General features: G+C 38.8%; 1 protein-coding gene across 1 annotated transcript; it reads right to left on the minus strand.

Annotated features, from left to right (window-relative positions):
• Nucleotides 1-113: 113 nt before the first annotated feature.
• On the minus strand, nucleotides 114-13,091 carry Psma1 (proteasome 20S subunit alpha 1). The gene is made up of 10 exons (XM_048359406.1): nucleotides 12,957-13,091; nucleotides 11,754-11,798; nucleotides 10,982-11,083; nucleotides 10,762-10,865; nucleotides 8,795-8,883; nucleotides 8,033-8,103; nucleotides 7,395-7,524; nucleotides 4,494-4,573; nucleotides 1,425-1,535; nucleotides 114-473 (listed from the first exon to the last, which is right to left on the minus strand). The coding sequence occupies exons 1-10, from the start codon at nucleotides 12,957-12,959 to the stop codon at nucleotides 417-419; spliced, it is 792 nt and encodes a 263-aa protein (XP_048215363.1). The 5' UTR covers nucleotides 12,960-13,091; the 3' UTR covers nucleotides 114-416.
• Nucleotides 13,092-17,759: the final 4,668 nt, after the last annotated feature.

The raw sequence follows: 17,759 nt of genomic DNA on the forward strand, positions 1-17,759 counted from the left end.
CTGTGGTAGATAAGTATTCTTCTGTATCATTAAAAATAAAGCAATATAATCTGGCAAATGGCCAGTTGTAATACATACATACTACATACAGTTGAAGTGACTTAAAAACCCAATACAATAGGAGATGAAATAATTTTATTTCACAGGTGTCTTTTAAATCCCAAAGACACTTTTCTTCATATAAAAACATTGGTATAGATACCCATGTATTCTAGAAAATGATAATGTAGTCCCTCTGAAAAAAAAAATGCACCCAATCATATGGTTTCAGGGAAGTTGCTTGGGAAAAACTCCTTCTGGACTGATTCCTAAAACATACCATTCTACCACTCTGCATTTGTTGGTTCAAAGTACAGATTACTGTCATTAGTATGTACTTCTGCATTTTCATATATCTGATAACACACTTTTATCACTTAATGTTCCATTGGTTCATCAGCCTTTTCTGCAGGTTCATCAGCGGGTTGTGTAGGCTTAAAAGGAAAAAAAAAACAAGAAAAGATGTAAAATGAACACTTCATCAATATATGCTCTGAACCATAAACATTACATTATAAAAACTTAGAAAACTAGGCTGGGAATGTGGCTTAGTGGTAGAGCGCTTGCCTGGAATGCATGAAGCCCTAGGTTTGATTTGTTAGTACCATATAAACAGAAAAAGCGAGAAGGGCTGCTGTGGCTCAAGTGATAGAGCACCACCCTTGAGCAGAGAGAGGCTCAGGGACAGTGCCCAGGCCCTTAGTTCAAGCCCCAGGACTGGCCAAAAAAAAAAAAAAAAAAAAAAAAAAAAAAAAACTTAGAAAAGTCAGAATGTATTTTTGATAATCAGTTTTAGTACATGATCCTGTTATATACAATCTCAGTTCTGAAAGTCACTCAATAGTTCTACATAATATCATACTTACTCTTACTCAAGAGTTAAAAGCCTTTCTTATTTTAATCTTTTATTATTTTCTGGTTTATTAGAGGTAAGAGTCTCACAGACATTCCTGCCCAGGCTGGCTTTGAACCACGATCCTCAGATATCAGCCTTCTGAGTAGCTAAGATTATTAAGTATAAGCCACCAGCACCAGGCTGTACTTCACTTTTTATATTATGTACACTGGCTATAATGAATGCATTTGTTTGTTGCCTCTCTTTACCCCCTCCCCCACAAAACATGTTTCTATTTCCTGATATTCATTTTGATAAACAATACATTAGTTGATTACACTTTGGATTCCTCCCTTAGTATACCATTCTTTCATCAGTTTATGGAGATCACCGACATGCCAATATTTTATTTTTCTCAGTTCTTAATTTTCTTAATCCTATTTGAACTATGAGCCTATTTCAGTAAAGGAAAAAAAAATGGCAGATTCAGACAGTTGTGATGGGAATAGCAGCTTCTAGAAAAAAAGTTTCTTGCGTTAAGAATAATTACCTGTGCCTTTCTCTGTGGTCTTTCTTCAAGACCTTCCAGGAATGGGGACACATCATCGTCATCATAGATTGTAAACTCCAAGTCTTTACCAACAATTCCAATGGAAACATTCTGAGGGGAAGTGAAAAAGGTGAACAAAATAATTTCAGTGACAAAAATGCACATGTTAAAATGATGGGTCAGAAGAGGATAAATTTTCAGATAGCTCTTGAATTCAAGACTTTACTGTCTATAAGATGATGCGAGCTACAAAGTGTCACACTGATATTCAATAATTATACAATGATCATAAAAATGGCTTTATACTTCTGATTATTAAATTCAAGTAGGCATTAGTGGCTGTTTTCTGGATCATATAATACCAGTTCCTATATCATTCAATCTTTTTTTTTTTTCCTCAGTGCTCGGGATTGAACCCACAACAACCTCAAGCATACTATCCAAGTGTTCTACTGATAAACTATACCTTTACCTCATTCTTCCTTTGTCCTTGACAACAATTTCTAACGTTCTTCATAAAAAAACTGTTCCTATTTCACTAAGAAAAAAGAAGCATTTGAAACAGACAGCATTTCTCACAGCTTCTAATAAATCCCTTCATTCCTGTACTTACGTCTCTTAGATTCTCTCCCTTCCTGTTAACATCAATATGAACAGCTCAATTTCCTTAGAAAAGCCAACCATTCTATTTGTATACTGTTAAAGGACATTGTTCTTGCCATTTTTAACTAAATATGTCACTTCACATTCATTTTTTTCATTGCAATGCCATAAGTATGATGTAATTTTTTCCACCTTACAAAAAAAATCCCAACCAATGAAAATTCCTTACTACATCCTTTTTAGTCACCAGTCCATTTCTCTGATCCTCAATAGAAAAATCTTCTCCAAAGAGCTATCTCCAATTCCCTTTCTCCTATTCTCACCATATTCCATTCCTATCAGGCTTTTGCCTCACCAAGCCATTGATTGTCTTATGAACTGAATGACAATATTATTGCTAACCTTATAGTTAATACCAATCCATATTTCCTTTGCTCTACTAGCAGTTTTCCATTCCCTTCTCCTGCAGTTTAATTTGCTTCCAAGGGTTTCTCTTTACCCAAGTTTTCCTCCCTCTCTAACCATCTTTGAGTTTCTGAGTTCTCCCAATCTCTAAAGGCTAGAATGTCTTCAGTTCAGTCCTCAAACTGCTTGCCTATTTAGACCCCTTTAAGAATCTCATCTAGTCTACTTGTCACTTTTATGTAAAGATCAAAAATTCAAACTCTGGGGGCTGGGAATATGGCCTAGTGGCAAGAGTGCCTGCCTCATATACATGAGGCCCTGGGTTCAATTCCCCAGCACCACATATACAGAAAACGGCCAGAAGTGGCGCTGTGGCTCAAGTGGTAGAGTGCTAGCCTTGAGCAAAAAGAAGCCAGGGACAGTGCTCAGGCCCTGAGTCCAAGCCACAGGACTGGCCAAAAAAAAAAAAAAAAAAAGTTCAAACTCTGGGCTAAATCATCTTCCATAGAAGTCTAGGAAGTACTGATAATAACTGCTTGTCTATGTTGCTAGACAAAGAAACAGCATTTGAAATTTTACATACGCTAAAATTACTACCTAATCTAAAACCAGTTCCTCCTTCTACTTACGCATAAGTCTTTCCTTATAGTTAATGAAGTTAAGAACTTAGAAGCAATATTTTCCTTGGAAGGTGGAGCAAACTTTTTTTGCTCTAATTTCAGAACATATCTCTATCACTCTGCTCCCAAGCACCATCATCTCTCACATGAATGACTGTCTTAAGTTTTAAAATTGTACTTGCCCATGTCTCTACTACAATATCTTGTCAAAATGCCCACAAATGGCTGTGAATGTGGCTTAGTGGCAGAGTGCTTTCCTATCATGCATGAAGCCCTGGGTTTGATTTCTCATTACCACATTCACAAACTAGCAAAAAACGAAAAAAAGAGTCCATGAAGTGTCTTAAAAGAGAAATCAAATCATGGTACTCTTCTGCTTAAATGCTTAACCTCTAAGAATAAAATGCAACTTATCTACAAAAGTAATACACAGTATAACCACCATGTTATTTCTGACTTTTTTCCTTCCTCTTTATCATCAATCTCTTTGCCTTAAAGAAACAAGAAAACTCCTGTTTCAAGACCTTTGTACTTACACTCCCTAGAATAATCTGGCTCTAGATATCTGTATGACTCACTTAACTCCTTTAGAAGATCTCTTCTTCAAATGTCACTTTCTTTTAGGTCACCCATAATCACTCTATTTTAAATGACATCTACAATACTACCTTACCTACTTGTCCTCAATTGGTTGTTCTTTCACCTGTTAAGCTGTTTTATTTTTCTACAGTATTTATAATCTGTTATATATAGTTTACATGTACATTTTTTCCTACCCTGGCCCTTTTAGATCTATGGTTAATGAAAGGCTTTTTGTTGTGTTTACATATTCTCAATTCCTACAAAGTGTCTATACATGATAAGTGCTCTATACATGTATTTGTTAACTACTTTAGTATAAAGATTTATCTACCTGGGAACACAAATGGGACTTTTCTGCCCCAGGTTGGCTTCAAACAGTGACTCTCAGATCTCAGTCTCCTGAGTAGCTAGGATTATCGGCATGAACTACCAGTGCCCAGCTTCTACTTTTCTTTAACAGAGAACTGTTTCCTAAAGTCTCTGCTCTGTCTGTAATCTACTGGGAAGAAATCTAAGATAGGCAGAAAAGCATGTATGTGGATGCATAAAACACAATGAAATTTATTGGATTTTTTTCTTTGCTTTATACCAAAAAGAACTGTTTTTAAAAGTGACTATCCAAGTTTGGTCAATTTAGTGAAGAACTTGGGAACATAGGCGCCCAAACATTTTCCGCCAAATTGTGTTACATACAGAGTTCTAGGCCAGTCTAAGTTACATAGTGAAACCTTATCATGAACAAATAAACATGCAAGCACCAATTCCCACACCAAAATGAAGCATACACTCTACTACTTAATAATCAATGAAAGATTAAACTGTTATGTTACTATCTACAATTGGAAAACATAACATTTACCTTTGTAGTTAGGTCCTGCTCTGCAGGAAGTGTCTCTCTTAATGCGCGCAGACCATGTTTAACCAATTCATTTAAATTACCTATAAAAATAAATGAACAGTTGTTTCTTAATTTCATCATCATAGTTGGCCTCTTTTATTAAGTCTATATTTTGAAATATAGCTTTTGGTTTCACACTAAACTTACCAGAATAAAAACAGCTAAAAGTTTAATGCTATTGGTACAATCAATCTCCAAGTAGCAACCAATAACATTCATAACTTATTTTAATGAGGGCACAGGATCAGACCTATAAAGATCCCAACCAAATTATCATAATTAAAAATGTTCGGGGCTGGGGATATGGCCTAGTGGCAAGAGTGCCTGCCTCATATACATGAGGCCCTGGGTTCGATTCCCCAGCACCACATATACAGAAAATGGCCAGAAGTGGCGCTGTGGCTCAAGTGGCAGAGTGCTAGCCTTGAGCAAAAAGAAGCCAGGGGGCTGGGGATATAGCCTAGTGGCAAGAGTGCCTGCCTCGGATACACGAGGCCCTAGGTTCGATTCCCCAGCACCACATAGACAGAAAACGGCCAGAAGCGGCGCTGTGGCTCAAGTGGCAGAGTGCTAGCCTTGAGCGGGAAGAAGCCAGGGACAGTGCTCAGGCCCTGAGTCCAAGGCCCAGGACTGGCCAAAAAAAAAAAAAAAAAAGAAGCCAGGGACAGTGCTCAGGCCCAGAGTCCAAGCCCCAGGACTGGCCCCCCAAAAAAAAAAAAAAAAAAAAAAAAAAGTTCAACTTTAATCCAGTACTTCCAAGCTTATTTGGTCCTACAACTCCATTTTCTCAGTTACCTATTGTCATCCTACAACAAAATCTGCTTCAAGTAATGTTTATAAGATAATAAGCCAGGCACAGGTGGCTCATACCTGTAATCCTAGCTACTCTGGAGACTGAGATCAAAGCCAACCTAGGCAGAAAAGTCAGTCCATGAGACTCTTTATCTTCAGTGAACTACTCAGAAAAAGCCAGAAGTGGCATTAGCCTGGAGCACAAAGAGGCTCAGGGACGGCACCCAATCCCAGCCAAAAAAAAAAACAAACGTAATTATTCTTTACTACATTCATTGATCTTAGGTGTTCCCTTCAGACTACTATATTACAAGTTGTAAAAAGACCATGTTTATCGCTGCACAACTGACAATAGCCAAAATATGGAAACCCAGATGCCCCACTACAGATGAATGGGTCCAAAAAATGTGGTACCTATACACAATGGAATACTACATAGCGATTAGAAATGATAAAATATTGGTATTTGCAGGGAAATGGTCAGAGCTTGAACAAATAATGTTGAGTGAGACAAACCTAGAACACAGAACAAAGGGGCATGGTCTCCTGATATATGGCTGTTGGGGAGGGGGACGGATCAGTAGACACCAGGTCTGCAAAATAACAAACTTCTTTTCAAATGACTTCCATGTTCGGGTCAGCGACTTTACATTATGTATCTAATACTAAACAAACATAAAAAGATCCAGGATAGAACTATCAGTGTGGATCGCAATAGCTCAACAGCTGTGTACACATGATTATATAAGATGAGGATAAGCAAAAACAACTCCAAGAGAAGGACACAGGAGGATTCTATTGTTGTCGTTGTGTTTAATGTTCTAAGTGAATTTCCTTTGGTGTACCTATGTGGCTACTGTATATGATTTTGGTACACTGGATATTGTATATATGCCTACCTGAACTAGGAAAGGGAAAGGAAAATGAGAGTGTAACAGATATCACAAGAAATGTACTCACTACCTTATTATGTAACTGTACCCCGTTTGCAAAACACCTTGTCAATAAACTTTAATTAATAATAATAATAAAAAAGCCAGGTGTTAGAGGCTTACACTTATAGTCCTAGCTACCCAGAAAGCTGAGATCAGAGGATCAAGGTTCAAAGCCTGCCTTGGGAAGAAAAGCCTGTAAGCTTTTGTCTCCAATTAGTCAGCAAAATGCTGGACTGGAGGCATGGTTCAAGTGGTAGAGTGGCAGTGGTGGGCCAGCAAAATGAAAGCACAAGGCCCTCAGTTCAAGCCATGGCACTGGCTTCCTTTAACTTAAGTTTTTGGGTTTTTTTTTGCCAGTCCTAGGGCTTGGACTCAGGGCCTGAGCACTGTCCCTGGCTTCTTTTTGTTCATGGCTAGCATTCTACCACTTGAGCCACAGTGCCACTTCTGGCTATTTTTCTATATATGTGGTGCTGAGGAATCGAACCTAGGGCTTCATGTATATAAGGCAAGCACTCTTGACACTAGGCCATATTCCAGCCCTTCCTTTAACTTAGGTACAATGCCTTTTACTCATCTATGGACTATTTAGTGCAGAAATGTATACGTGGCCTAAAATATGAACAGAATCACGGAAAATCAAAAGTTGTAAACATAGCACCTGTACAGTGGGTCTCAACTCTAGCTGAGGCATACTGAATCAAAATTTTCAAGGTACCTGTCTTTGGGAGAATAAATGGGGGGGCATAGAAATGGAGGGACAAAAACAAATGTGGCAGTGGTATTCACTAGACACTATGTTGAAAATAAACTATACAACTTGTGGGTGAGCATGGGAGGGAAAAACTGGGAGAGAGTGAGGGAAGGAGTTACACTGTCCAAAAAAAACTGTACTCATTACCTGACTTATGAAACTGCAACCCATTCTTTTTAAAAAGAATCTCAAGGTTGGGGATACAGCTGAAAAAAATTCTATTGATAAATAAAAACTAGTAATTGTGATAGAATCATTTAAATACTTTAAGGGCTTCATTTAATAAAGAAACCATATAAAGGTAATATTTTTCTTAGGATGATACATTATTTACTATATACAGACCAGAGGAGGCAAAACAAATCAGAAGTTATTACTTACACTCCATAAACTCAGACATATGTCTCTCCAAGTAAGTACGAGCTGATTGAGAACGAGCTCCAATGGACATAGCTCTGCAGTCAAAATAGTTAGCAGACGGACAGGTTTGGAAAATGTGAGGGCCCATATCCTACAAAATAGAAAACAAACAAAAAAAATTCTTGACCTTGCTTGAGATAAAAATTTAAGTATTTTCTGCTCAGTTGTTTGTTTTGTTTACTTATTTTTATTTTTATTTTTTTTGCCAGTCCTGGGACTTGAACTTGGGGCCTGGGCACTGTCCCTGAGCCTCTTTGTGCCCAAGGCTAGTGCTCTACCACTTGAGCCACTGTGCCACTTCTGGTTTTTGAGTGATTAATTGGAGGTTAAGAGTCTCATGGGGACTCCTCTGCCTAGGCTGGCTTCAAACTGTGATCCTCAGAAATCAGCCTCCTGAGTAGCTAGGATTACAAGTGTGAGCCACTGGTACCTGGATGTTTTTGTTTATTTTTTTAAAAGACAGAGTCTTACTATGTAGCACAGGCCAGATTCATCTTTGCAATCCTCCTGCCTTAACCCGAGTACCTGGGATTACAAACATGTATCACCATGCTCAGCATTATAGTTCTTAAAATAGTGAAAATGCTATATAAACTTACATCATAGCCAGCAATGAGCAGCCCAACACCATATGGTCTTCGGCCATACCGTTGGGTTGGTATCTGGGTCTCTTATACTAGTTAAAGAACTTGTTCAGTAAAGAATAAGATACTATCTTTACGTTAAAATTATACAAACCAAGATCTTTAGCATCTTCCTTAATTACTGCATAGTCCACAAGAAGAAATACAATAGGACAGTATTTTTGGGGGTAATATTACACAATGCATTAACTTTGTACCCCAAGAAAACATGTTAGCCAAATGATCTCTTCTCATGTAGAACCTCATTTGTTTTGGTTTTAGAGGTTCAGAGCACTGGGGGATACCTAGAGCAATTAGAAACTTGAAATTCCTCTGAGAATGGTATTTGGACAGTTTTTTTTAATATTGGGCTTATTTATTTTTTATTGTCAGAGGAGTTACAGTTACATACTTAAGGTAGTGCATATATATACATTTCTTGTCATACTTGTTACTCCCTCATTTTTCTCCTGCCTTCCCTCCCCCCAACCCACTCTCCCCACCTTCATCTTTTTGTTTTAACCTTCCCAATGATGGACATTGCCATTCTAATCTACAATTGAAATTGAGCTTATTTATGTCTGAAAAATACCAATTGCTTAAAAAGACTAATGAAGAGCATCCAATTAAAGCTGTTACAGTCTTATTTATGGTATTATTACTTCCTAGTGAACACAAGGATTAAGTACCAAAGACTTTCGAGGTTTACATTCATAAATGTTAACAAAAAAAGGATACTGCTTCCAATTAGAGAAACAAGACGAGACACAGGAAGTGGTCTGTCAAATACAAATCTGGAATCCAAACATTCCTGGCGCATAAAATTACTAAAAGAGAAACAAGAAAATTAGTGATTTCATATCACAGAGAGCTAATCCAAGTAATAAAGCAGTTTGATTCACTTTTCTTTTTTCTAAACATTTTCATGGATTACGCCCATATGAACAAATGCGAAAGATAAGATATGGCCATAAGGATTTTTATGTTAACCTGGGGGAGCAACATGAAGTTTTTCTTTTTGTTGGTACTGGGGTCTGAACTCAGAGCTTCCCACTGTGAGACACACAGGAGATATATAGGCGACTCTACTGCTTGAGTAACATCTCAAGCCTTTTACTTTTGTCATTTTTGATAGGCTCTTGCTTTTTCCTGAGGCTGGCCAGGGCACTACATTCTAGCCAAGCACCCTACCCTCTAGATACATATTTAGCACCTGATGAACAAATACTGACCAACGGAACCAAGATATTTCTTCAGTATTTTTTTTTTTTTTTTTGGCCAGTCCTGGGCCTTGGACTCAGGGCCCGAGCACCTTCCCTGGCTTCTTCTTGCTCAAGGCTAGCACTCTGCCACTTGAGCCACAGCTTCTGGCCGTTTTCTGTATATGTGGTGCTGGGGAATCGAACCTAGGGCCTCGTGTATCCGAGGCAGGCACTCTTGCCACTAGGCTATATCCCCAGCCCCTCTTCAGTATTTTTAATTTGCCAAAGCAGTTGAAAACTGACTGCTTATTTTGGCAGTCTCTAACCACATGAGGCAACTGAGACCTTCAAAAGTAGCTAAACTCAGGCTGTAGCTATCTTGTTGACTTAAGGGAGGAAGGTATAACTTGAGAGCTGACTATTTAAAAATCTTAAACAATGGTATTACCCTCTGAACCTACCATTGTACTTTTTCCTTAATCAAATAGAGATTCACTTTGACCACTTTCTGCTCACCGTCAATCAATATGTGTACATGTGTTTTCATGCTCCCTTTCTGAAATACACTTTGTTAAGTGCTATACCTGTGAGGCTATAATCTTATAAGAATCTTATACTGGAAGTGTCTATTTATCCAATCAGACACTAAGTGATAGAGTGAGAATTCAATCTGTGATGCCGAAGTCACATCTCTTCAGTTACACATTGCTTCTTAGCCAAAAATAATCTTTACATCTTTTAGATGGTAACAAATTTCCCTGTTACTCTGCACTTCCCTTTATATAGACTAGACCTTAAAGTTCCTTGAGAACACAATCCATGTCTTAGTCATTTTTCTACATCCCACAATTACCTATTATTGACCTCTGCAAAAAATAATTGTTTTTTTGTTTTGTCTTTTGTGCAAGTCCTGGGGCTTGAACTCAGGGCTTGGGCAATGTCCCTGAGTTTTTTGCTCAAGGCTAATAATGTTCTACCACTTGAGCCAGGGCTCCACTTCTAGCTCTTTGGTGGTTAATTGGAGATATGAGTTTCAATGACTTTCTTGCCTGGCCTGAATTTTCTGCTGGCCTGGCTCTGTATAGCCATCCTCAGATCTCAACTTCCTGAGTAGCTAGTATCATAGGTATAAGCCACCAGCGTACCAGCGTCGGCAAAAAAAAAAAGTTAAATAATTTCTGATGCAAGGCAAGTCTGGTTCACCCTTAAATATCAGACAAAAGTGTCAAGCTGTTTTTAGACATATATACAATGTATTAACAACCAGACTATTCAGTGACTTCGCTACAGTAACAATAATAATGTTTAATTGTAGTTACTAATATACGAAATAAATGGAAATATTTAGTAGCTAATCCAAACCTACTGAGATATTCACAATCTTAGTTATAATTTATAAAAGTTCTAGTAGACAACTTCCTAAAATACCCAAGCTAGACCTTTTCTAGAAAAGTAATCAGTTACAATAGAGATATTTGTTTTGTTTTTCATGATCATACTTACCATAACAGTCTAGCATCTGCAGTAAGTCCCGCAATTGAAATACCAATATGGTTGTCAACGTGGAGAATTTTTTTCTGGTGAGCTGCAAGTTCTGACTGTGCTCTCTAAACAGAGACGTTATAGGACATTAAGAAAAATTTATGATTTTTTTCTTTATAAAGTGAAAATTTCATTTGGTAGTTATTTTCCAAAGGAGTAATATATTCATTTCTTTACTTACTTTTAATGCAACCAACACTGCATGGGTTTTTGATTTCAGACCAACTGTGGCTGAACCTTGTTTAACAGCTTCCATTGCATATTCAATCTGATGAATCCTTCCCTAAAGAAGTAAAATAAAACATTGTAAATTCACTTTCAGAGATTGTTTTAAAAACTAGAAATGTTTCCAAACCACAGTGAAAATAAAGATCAAATGATTTTTTAAAATTAAAGAGATGTATACATTTATGTTACAAGAAGAATCCAAAATGATTATATTGTAGTTTCTCACAGCTTGCAATCTCAGTTCTTTTTTTTTTTTTTTTTTTTAACTTGGAGATAATAGTCTCACCGACTTTCCTGCCTGGGCTTCCTTTTTCCTACCATCCTCACATCTCTACCTCCTGAGTAGCTAGGATTACAAACAGGAGCCAGTGTTGCCCGGCTTTTTTATTTATTTATTTTTTTTAAGACAGGGTCCTAGTAAGTTGCTCAGGCTGGCCTCAAACTCAGCAATCCTCTAGCCTTAGTGCCTTGAGCAGTTGGAATTAAGGCCTTTACTCCTCATTTACAATGTCACAAATTCCTAAATCTATTGCAGGTATGAAAAACCACTTAATAGACATGGCACAAGACATATGGGCATAGTCATGCCACACCTGTAATACCAACACTTGGGAGGTTGAGGCAGGAAGACTTTGAGGTCTGGGGTATACAGAATAATATCCTGTGTCAAAAAAGAAAGTGAAGCAAAGGAAAAAAAAAGTGGAATGAAACGTTATCTTACTTACCTGAGGGCTCCAAACAGTGACATCATTGTCATACTGGTTGCGAAACTGAAAGAAAAAAAAGCCCTCTTAATTTAAGAACAAATCCCAATTTACAATATTTACATGTTTCACGTGTTCCCATTCAACATTAAAGCAGTTCAATTAATGCAACCTTGATGGAATATCACCACCATACTTAAGGGGAAGCCAGTTCTAAGTTTACCATGAGCTGTTGGTGGAGCATTTTGGGCATCCAATCTTCCCTTTCTGTTCTGTCACTCTCTATAGCACTCCCCATGGGCATCAACCCATAAAGCTCATAGGCATCAAGTTTTCTACTTAGCTTATATGTTGTTCTCTAGACCAGGCCCTAACAAATGCCCCTAAGGCTTTTACTCTAAATAGCCCACAAATCTGTCTTTTAAGTCTTTCCCATCTTTTTCTCTAAAATGTCCAACATTTAGTCCCACAGTTCCTTATCTGCAGATCTATCTTTATGTTACCATTAGAGATGAGCCTGACTTAAGATTTGAAACTCTCACTTGTGCCAATCAATATTCATCAGTGGATAATTTTAAAAATGTCCTCTGGAAGTTAGAGATAAATACAAATAGCTACAGGGGCAGAACCATTATAGCTCTAATAACATTATTAGTTGGGAGGAAAATCATGGGGTTAGAGTTGGGAGTGGCGGTCTCAAGGGAAGCCGAAGGCCCACATTGTACCTCTCCTATCACCTCCCATTACCAAACGACTGGACGAAATGCTGAGAAGGGGCCTTTTCGTACCAAGCGCAGGGGGATAGAGAAGTTAAAATGACCCACGAGGTAAATGGACGCGGGTTCCAGGAACCGAGGGGGTTGGGTGCACCGTAACTGGGAGGCCTTTCCTTCCCCTCAGAAGACAAGTAGTCGGCTGCGAAATGCTGAGAATCCCCCCACTGAAGGAATTCTGCTCAGTGATCGCGGAGCAAGAGATCAGAGGCCCCGCGGAGGCCTCACGACCGCGCGGGGCAGGCCGCAGCCCCAGCCGACCGCTCGGTGCCGGGCCGGGCCTGGCCCGGAGGTGCTGAATCACAGCCCGAGTCTTCTCGAGTCTGCAAGGCTACCACGGCCCCTCTCCCGCCCCAGGTCTCGACGGCAAGGTGACAACAGAGGCGGAACACCGACCCACGGGTCAGCAGACCTCTGCCTTAAACCTCCTAAGGACTGAGATTCAACGCACCATAGCTCCTGCGCCGACCTGGATGAGAGGATCTAGCAAAGCTGCGAATGGAAAAGCGCGGCCGATCCGAAGAGCTCGGCGATCGACTGAGAAAGGCTGCGTGGCTTAGACGACAGAGGCGGACGCAGGACAGAGTCGTCTATTCCAGAGCTATCGATGGACTCCCCGCCCTCAAAACACCCACACGATGGGGGCGGGCTAGGGAATGGGGTGTGGGCGTGGCCTCTGGAAGCCCGAGCGCCGTTATTGGCTGAGGGCCCTGGGCTACAATTGCCAGCCAGCGGTGGTCTCGCGAGTCCTGTGATCTCAGGTTTAGACCCGGTGTGTTGTAGGTTCCCGCCAGTCGCTCATTCTTGGAGCTGGGGACTATGCTAAGACTGGTGTGATTTGAACCTGTGACTGGACCTCTCCACGGGGCACAGTCTTGCGAAGTTGTACAATTGAGAACTAGGGTGCAGAAAAGGCCACAGAATAGTGATGATAGTGGACGCTTATGCCCTTCCTTGAGTAGTTTGTGTAGAAGCTTCCTCTTCTGCAATTCTTAGTCCCTGGAGAGCTCATATACTCAAAGCTCAATTATCATTGACCTCTCATTTTTATCAGTTGCTTCCACTAGACTTTGAACTTCACTTTCTTATGAACTTCTGTCTTTTAGGTCGTCTTTTGTTAAGTCCTCGAGTGAAATAGGTTAAGACAGCTCTGCAAGCAGCTGCCAACCTAACACATCCACCCACTGCTAGTTCCCCTTGTAAACGAGAAAGGTCGTGTACCTGGCAAACAAAGCAGTACTTCTTTAAACATCATTAGTAAGTGATATCAGGACTTATTGTTGCATTGTTTTTTCAGAATAGTTAAGAGTAGATTCTGAACAAAAAAGCAAGTTGCTTCTCTCCTCCCCCTCCATGAATCTCACTATGGTATTCTCATTAGTGACTATAATTGGTATAGCGAATAAATGACACGTGAAGAGTACCAGTGCAAATAACTTGATTATTTTCTTTACCGCCATATGTTAACATACACCCAGTGAATTTAATTTTTCTTTGCTTGCTCCTTTAATGTAATATACTACAAATGTAATAGCATTTCTAGTCAAGTAAAAATGTCAACTCATCTATAAAAGTAAATCTCTCAATTAGTGACTTCAAGTTAATACTTTCAGTAAACTAATAAAAAATAAGGGAGAAGATTTTTAGCTGCATGGGTGACTTGTGCTTATAATTCTAGCTGCTTGGGAGGTTGAGAATTGAAGGATCAGTGTTGAAGACCAGCCCAGACTGAAAAGTGCATGAGACAACTCCTCCTGTCATTCTTCTATGCGAGAGTCTGAGATTAGGAGGGCTGTATTTTAAAGCCAGACCAGAAAGAAAAGTCCAAGAGATTCTGGAGGAAAGCTGGACTTGGGAGCAGCCTGTCATCCTAGCAAGAATGGGAAGTCTAAAATAGGTAGAATGGTGTTGTGTACCCAGGTAGAAAGATATCCTATGTCAAAAATAACTGATTATATTAAGAGTAGTAAGACTAACCCAAAGAAACATAGATTGCATGGTTTCCCTCATTTGTTGTAACTAGGAAGTGCCTAATAGAAGTAAACACACTGGATGGTAAAAGCCAAAACAAATACACTTGGATATGATAAATTATAAAGTAGCCTAGACATTCATATAGTAAGATTAAAGGAGGATTTTCTATTTTGGGGTGGATAAGCAGAGCACAGAAATGGTGGGACAAAGAGTGAACTAATTCAGCAGTGATACTCACTAGATACTATGTTGAAAATGAACTATACAGCTTGTGGTGGGGGCAGGGTGGTAGGAAGAGGAAAGCTGGGAGAAAATGGGGAAGGGGTGACACTGTTAAAAAAGACTTGTGTGACTGTAACCCCTCTCTGTACATCACCTATATAATAACAACAAAAAGGGGAAAATTAAAAGAAAATGGTAAAATAAAAAAGAAAACCCAAGAAGGGCTCCAGTGGGAAGCCCTGAATTCAAACCCCAGTACTGCTCCCATCCCCATCAAAAAAAAAAAAAAAAAAAGGGTAGGGAGCAAGATGAGGGGGAAACAAGAAAATTTATGAATTGGCAATAGTCTGAAACAAAATGGTTCAGAATATAACACACTACGGCTGTGTTTATACAGAAAATTGGCATAAAGAAATAACCTGATTGGCTGCCGTTGGCATCTGGTTTATATGATCATGGTTTGGCAGGTCTGGGTCTCAGACTGGCTGCAGATTTAGTTTCTGTAATTGGCTGAGACACAGCTACTTGTTAGACTATGATACTCCCAGGTTATGGTTGCTGTTTACATATCAAGTAGTGTTACAGTTCACTTTATGTTAAGAAACATAAAGGCTAAGAGTTAAAATTATATGAAAGTAGCCTTAGGTCAAACCAACATTACATCACCAATGTTTTTGCCTGTCGTGTGTGTGTGTGTGTGTGTGTGTGTGTGTGTGTGTGTGTGTGTGTGTGTGTGTAAGTCTTTTTTAGACAGGGACTTGCTATGTAACTTGTCTCCACCTCCCAACTGCTGGGATTGCAATTATGTGTTCCTATACCAGCTTGCCACATGCTTTTAACTGTCTATAAGACATTTTGTCTAATGAATATTTCATAGTTTATTTGGCTAATTTTTAATAGCTTACTCTAAACTAGCGTTACCTACACTTATTCCCAAATATTTACCCCCCCCCCTTTTTTTTTACTGATTAATCATAAGCAAGGGTTTTCTTCTGGTAGGAGCTAACACTTGGAAGAGAATAAATAGGAATTAATATGTATTCTGGAGAAAAAGAATAATTCAGAGCTGTACTCAAATTGCATAATACAATTTCCTTTGCTCATCGTGTGACCAAAAGAGATGACTGTGAAGATGCATTGGCACATGTGAGTTGTTTAGAAGAGTTTCCAGAAATGGAGCAATTCTTTCAGCATGTCATCTAGATAGTTAAGAGCAATAAATGTTACAGGTCTATGGGAAATTTTTAGCTTGGCTTAAGAAATTTTCAATTGTAAAAAAAATCCTGAAATAACTAACAATAGTCTCTAAATTGGGTAAGTGGCCTTGTTGTACTGACCTATTCTAGAATACCTTACTGATCAATTTTGCAATTATTTGTTAAAAATCAGGTTGTAGTCTGAACCAAATCTCCAATCTCTTTTTGTGGTCTACAAGTGGGACTTTGAGATTCTCTAAAGAGTGTAGCTTACTGTTTTCCATTCCCATGGGTATAAATATATACATAAAATGAATTGATAAAAGGATAAGTTTTGGAGTCAGACATTTCTCATTCATTCAACTATGTATTTGCCAATCATATATGTCAAGCATTATTACTAAGATACTAACAATACTTAAGTAAACAACAGAAAAAAATCCTTGAACGAAAGATGCAATCATAGAGGCCCTATTTATTAATTAGGGCCGATAAGCCATAATAAACACATTGACTCTGACTGAGACAAAAAGTTTCTAGAGGATTTCGAACAGGAATGGCATGCATGACATCTGAGAATGATCATCCTGACTCTTGCATTGAGAACAGAAAATAAGGAATCAAGCATGCTAACAAGATCAAGGTTGTTACAGTATCCAAGTGAAAGATGACAGTATTTTGGACCAGAGTTGTGGCAATGACTTTGTAGGAAGTGGTTGGATTCTGGATATGTTTTGAAGACAAAGCCAACAATAGTTTGCTAATGAGTTGGGTATGGTGTGTAAGAGAAGGAGAATTGAAAAATGATTCTAGTGTTTTGGGCCTGAACAGATGGAAGAACAGAATTAAGTGAACTGAGATGAAGGAGAGAGAAAGGAGGAACATATTTTGAAGAAAGAGACACTGAATATTCATTTACATTTTGAGTTTGGGATGTCAATTAGACATTCTGGAAATCATTTACTTATTTTTATTTAGTTGCCAGGATTCATGAAACAAAATAATAGATGATCTCCTTTAACACTCAGGGTGGTTAACTGCTTCAAAAATAAAAATATGGCTAGTGGAGTATGAAATAAGGACCTCTTCCTTTCATTGTTTGAGTACTAGTTTGGTCTGGAAATTATCATTATTCTGTGTGTGTGTGTGTTTGTGTGTGTGTTTGTGTGTGTGTGTGTGTGTGTGTGTGTGTGTTGGTATGCCACAAGGGCTTCAATTTAGGGTCCTATCCCTTAGCTATCCCTTAGCTTTTTTGCTCAAGGGATAGTGCTCTACCATTTGAATCACAGCTCCCAGTACTTTGGTGGTTAAAATTGGGGAATGAGTCTCATGGACTTTCCTGCCCAGCCTAGCTTTGAAATGTGATCCTCAGAGTAGCTAGGATTACCGGTGTGAACCTGTGCCTGCCTTGGAAATGGTTTTATGCCTTGTAAAATATCTCAAATTAAACATCCTCTTACTGTCATAGCACAATAAAATATATTCTATCATTTCTTTAAAATCTATGATTATTTAGGAAAATGCTTTCTGTATTAAAAACAAGTATTTCTCCCTCTCATTGGCCACAACTAGCAACTTTTGCTGTCAGGAACGACTCCAGAATTTATTTTCTTTTGGCTTATACCTGAGGTGGCAAAGGTGGCAAATGAGTAGATATTTATTCTCCCCCTTTCCCCTACTGGTCATGGGGCTTGAACTCAGAGCCTGCTTGATGCCCTTGAGCTCTTTCACTCAAGGCCAGTGTTCCACAGCTCTGAGCCACAACCACTTCCAATAGGGATGTCCTTAAAAGTAAGCCAAACATTTTCATTTCTTTTATTTCTCTTTCTTTTCTCATGACAAGAAAAAAAATCAATCCCTGG

Source organism: Perognathus longimembris, chromosome 13 (assembly GCF_023159225.1).
Source record: "Perognathus longimembris pacificus isolate PPM17 chromosome 13, ASM2315922v1, whole genome shotgun sequence".
NCBI lineage: Eukaryota > Metazoa > Chordata > Mammalia > Rodentia > Heteromyidae > Perognathus > Perognathus longimembris.

Bases quoted from the DNA above. Each gene is read 5' to 3' on its own strand.
- Psma1 (XM_048359406.1), bottom strand. The intron at 11,084-11,753 runs GTAAGTAAGATA...TTACTTCTTTAG, and splicing joins TCACTGTTTGGAGCCCTCAG to GGAAGGATTCATCAGATTGA. The intron at 474-1,424 runs GTAATTATTCTT...TTTCCTTTTAAG, and splicing joins GACCACAGAGAAAGGCACAG to CCTACACAACCCGCTGATGA.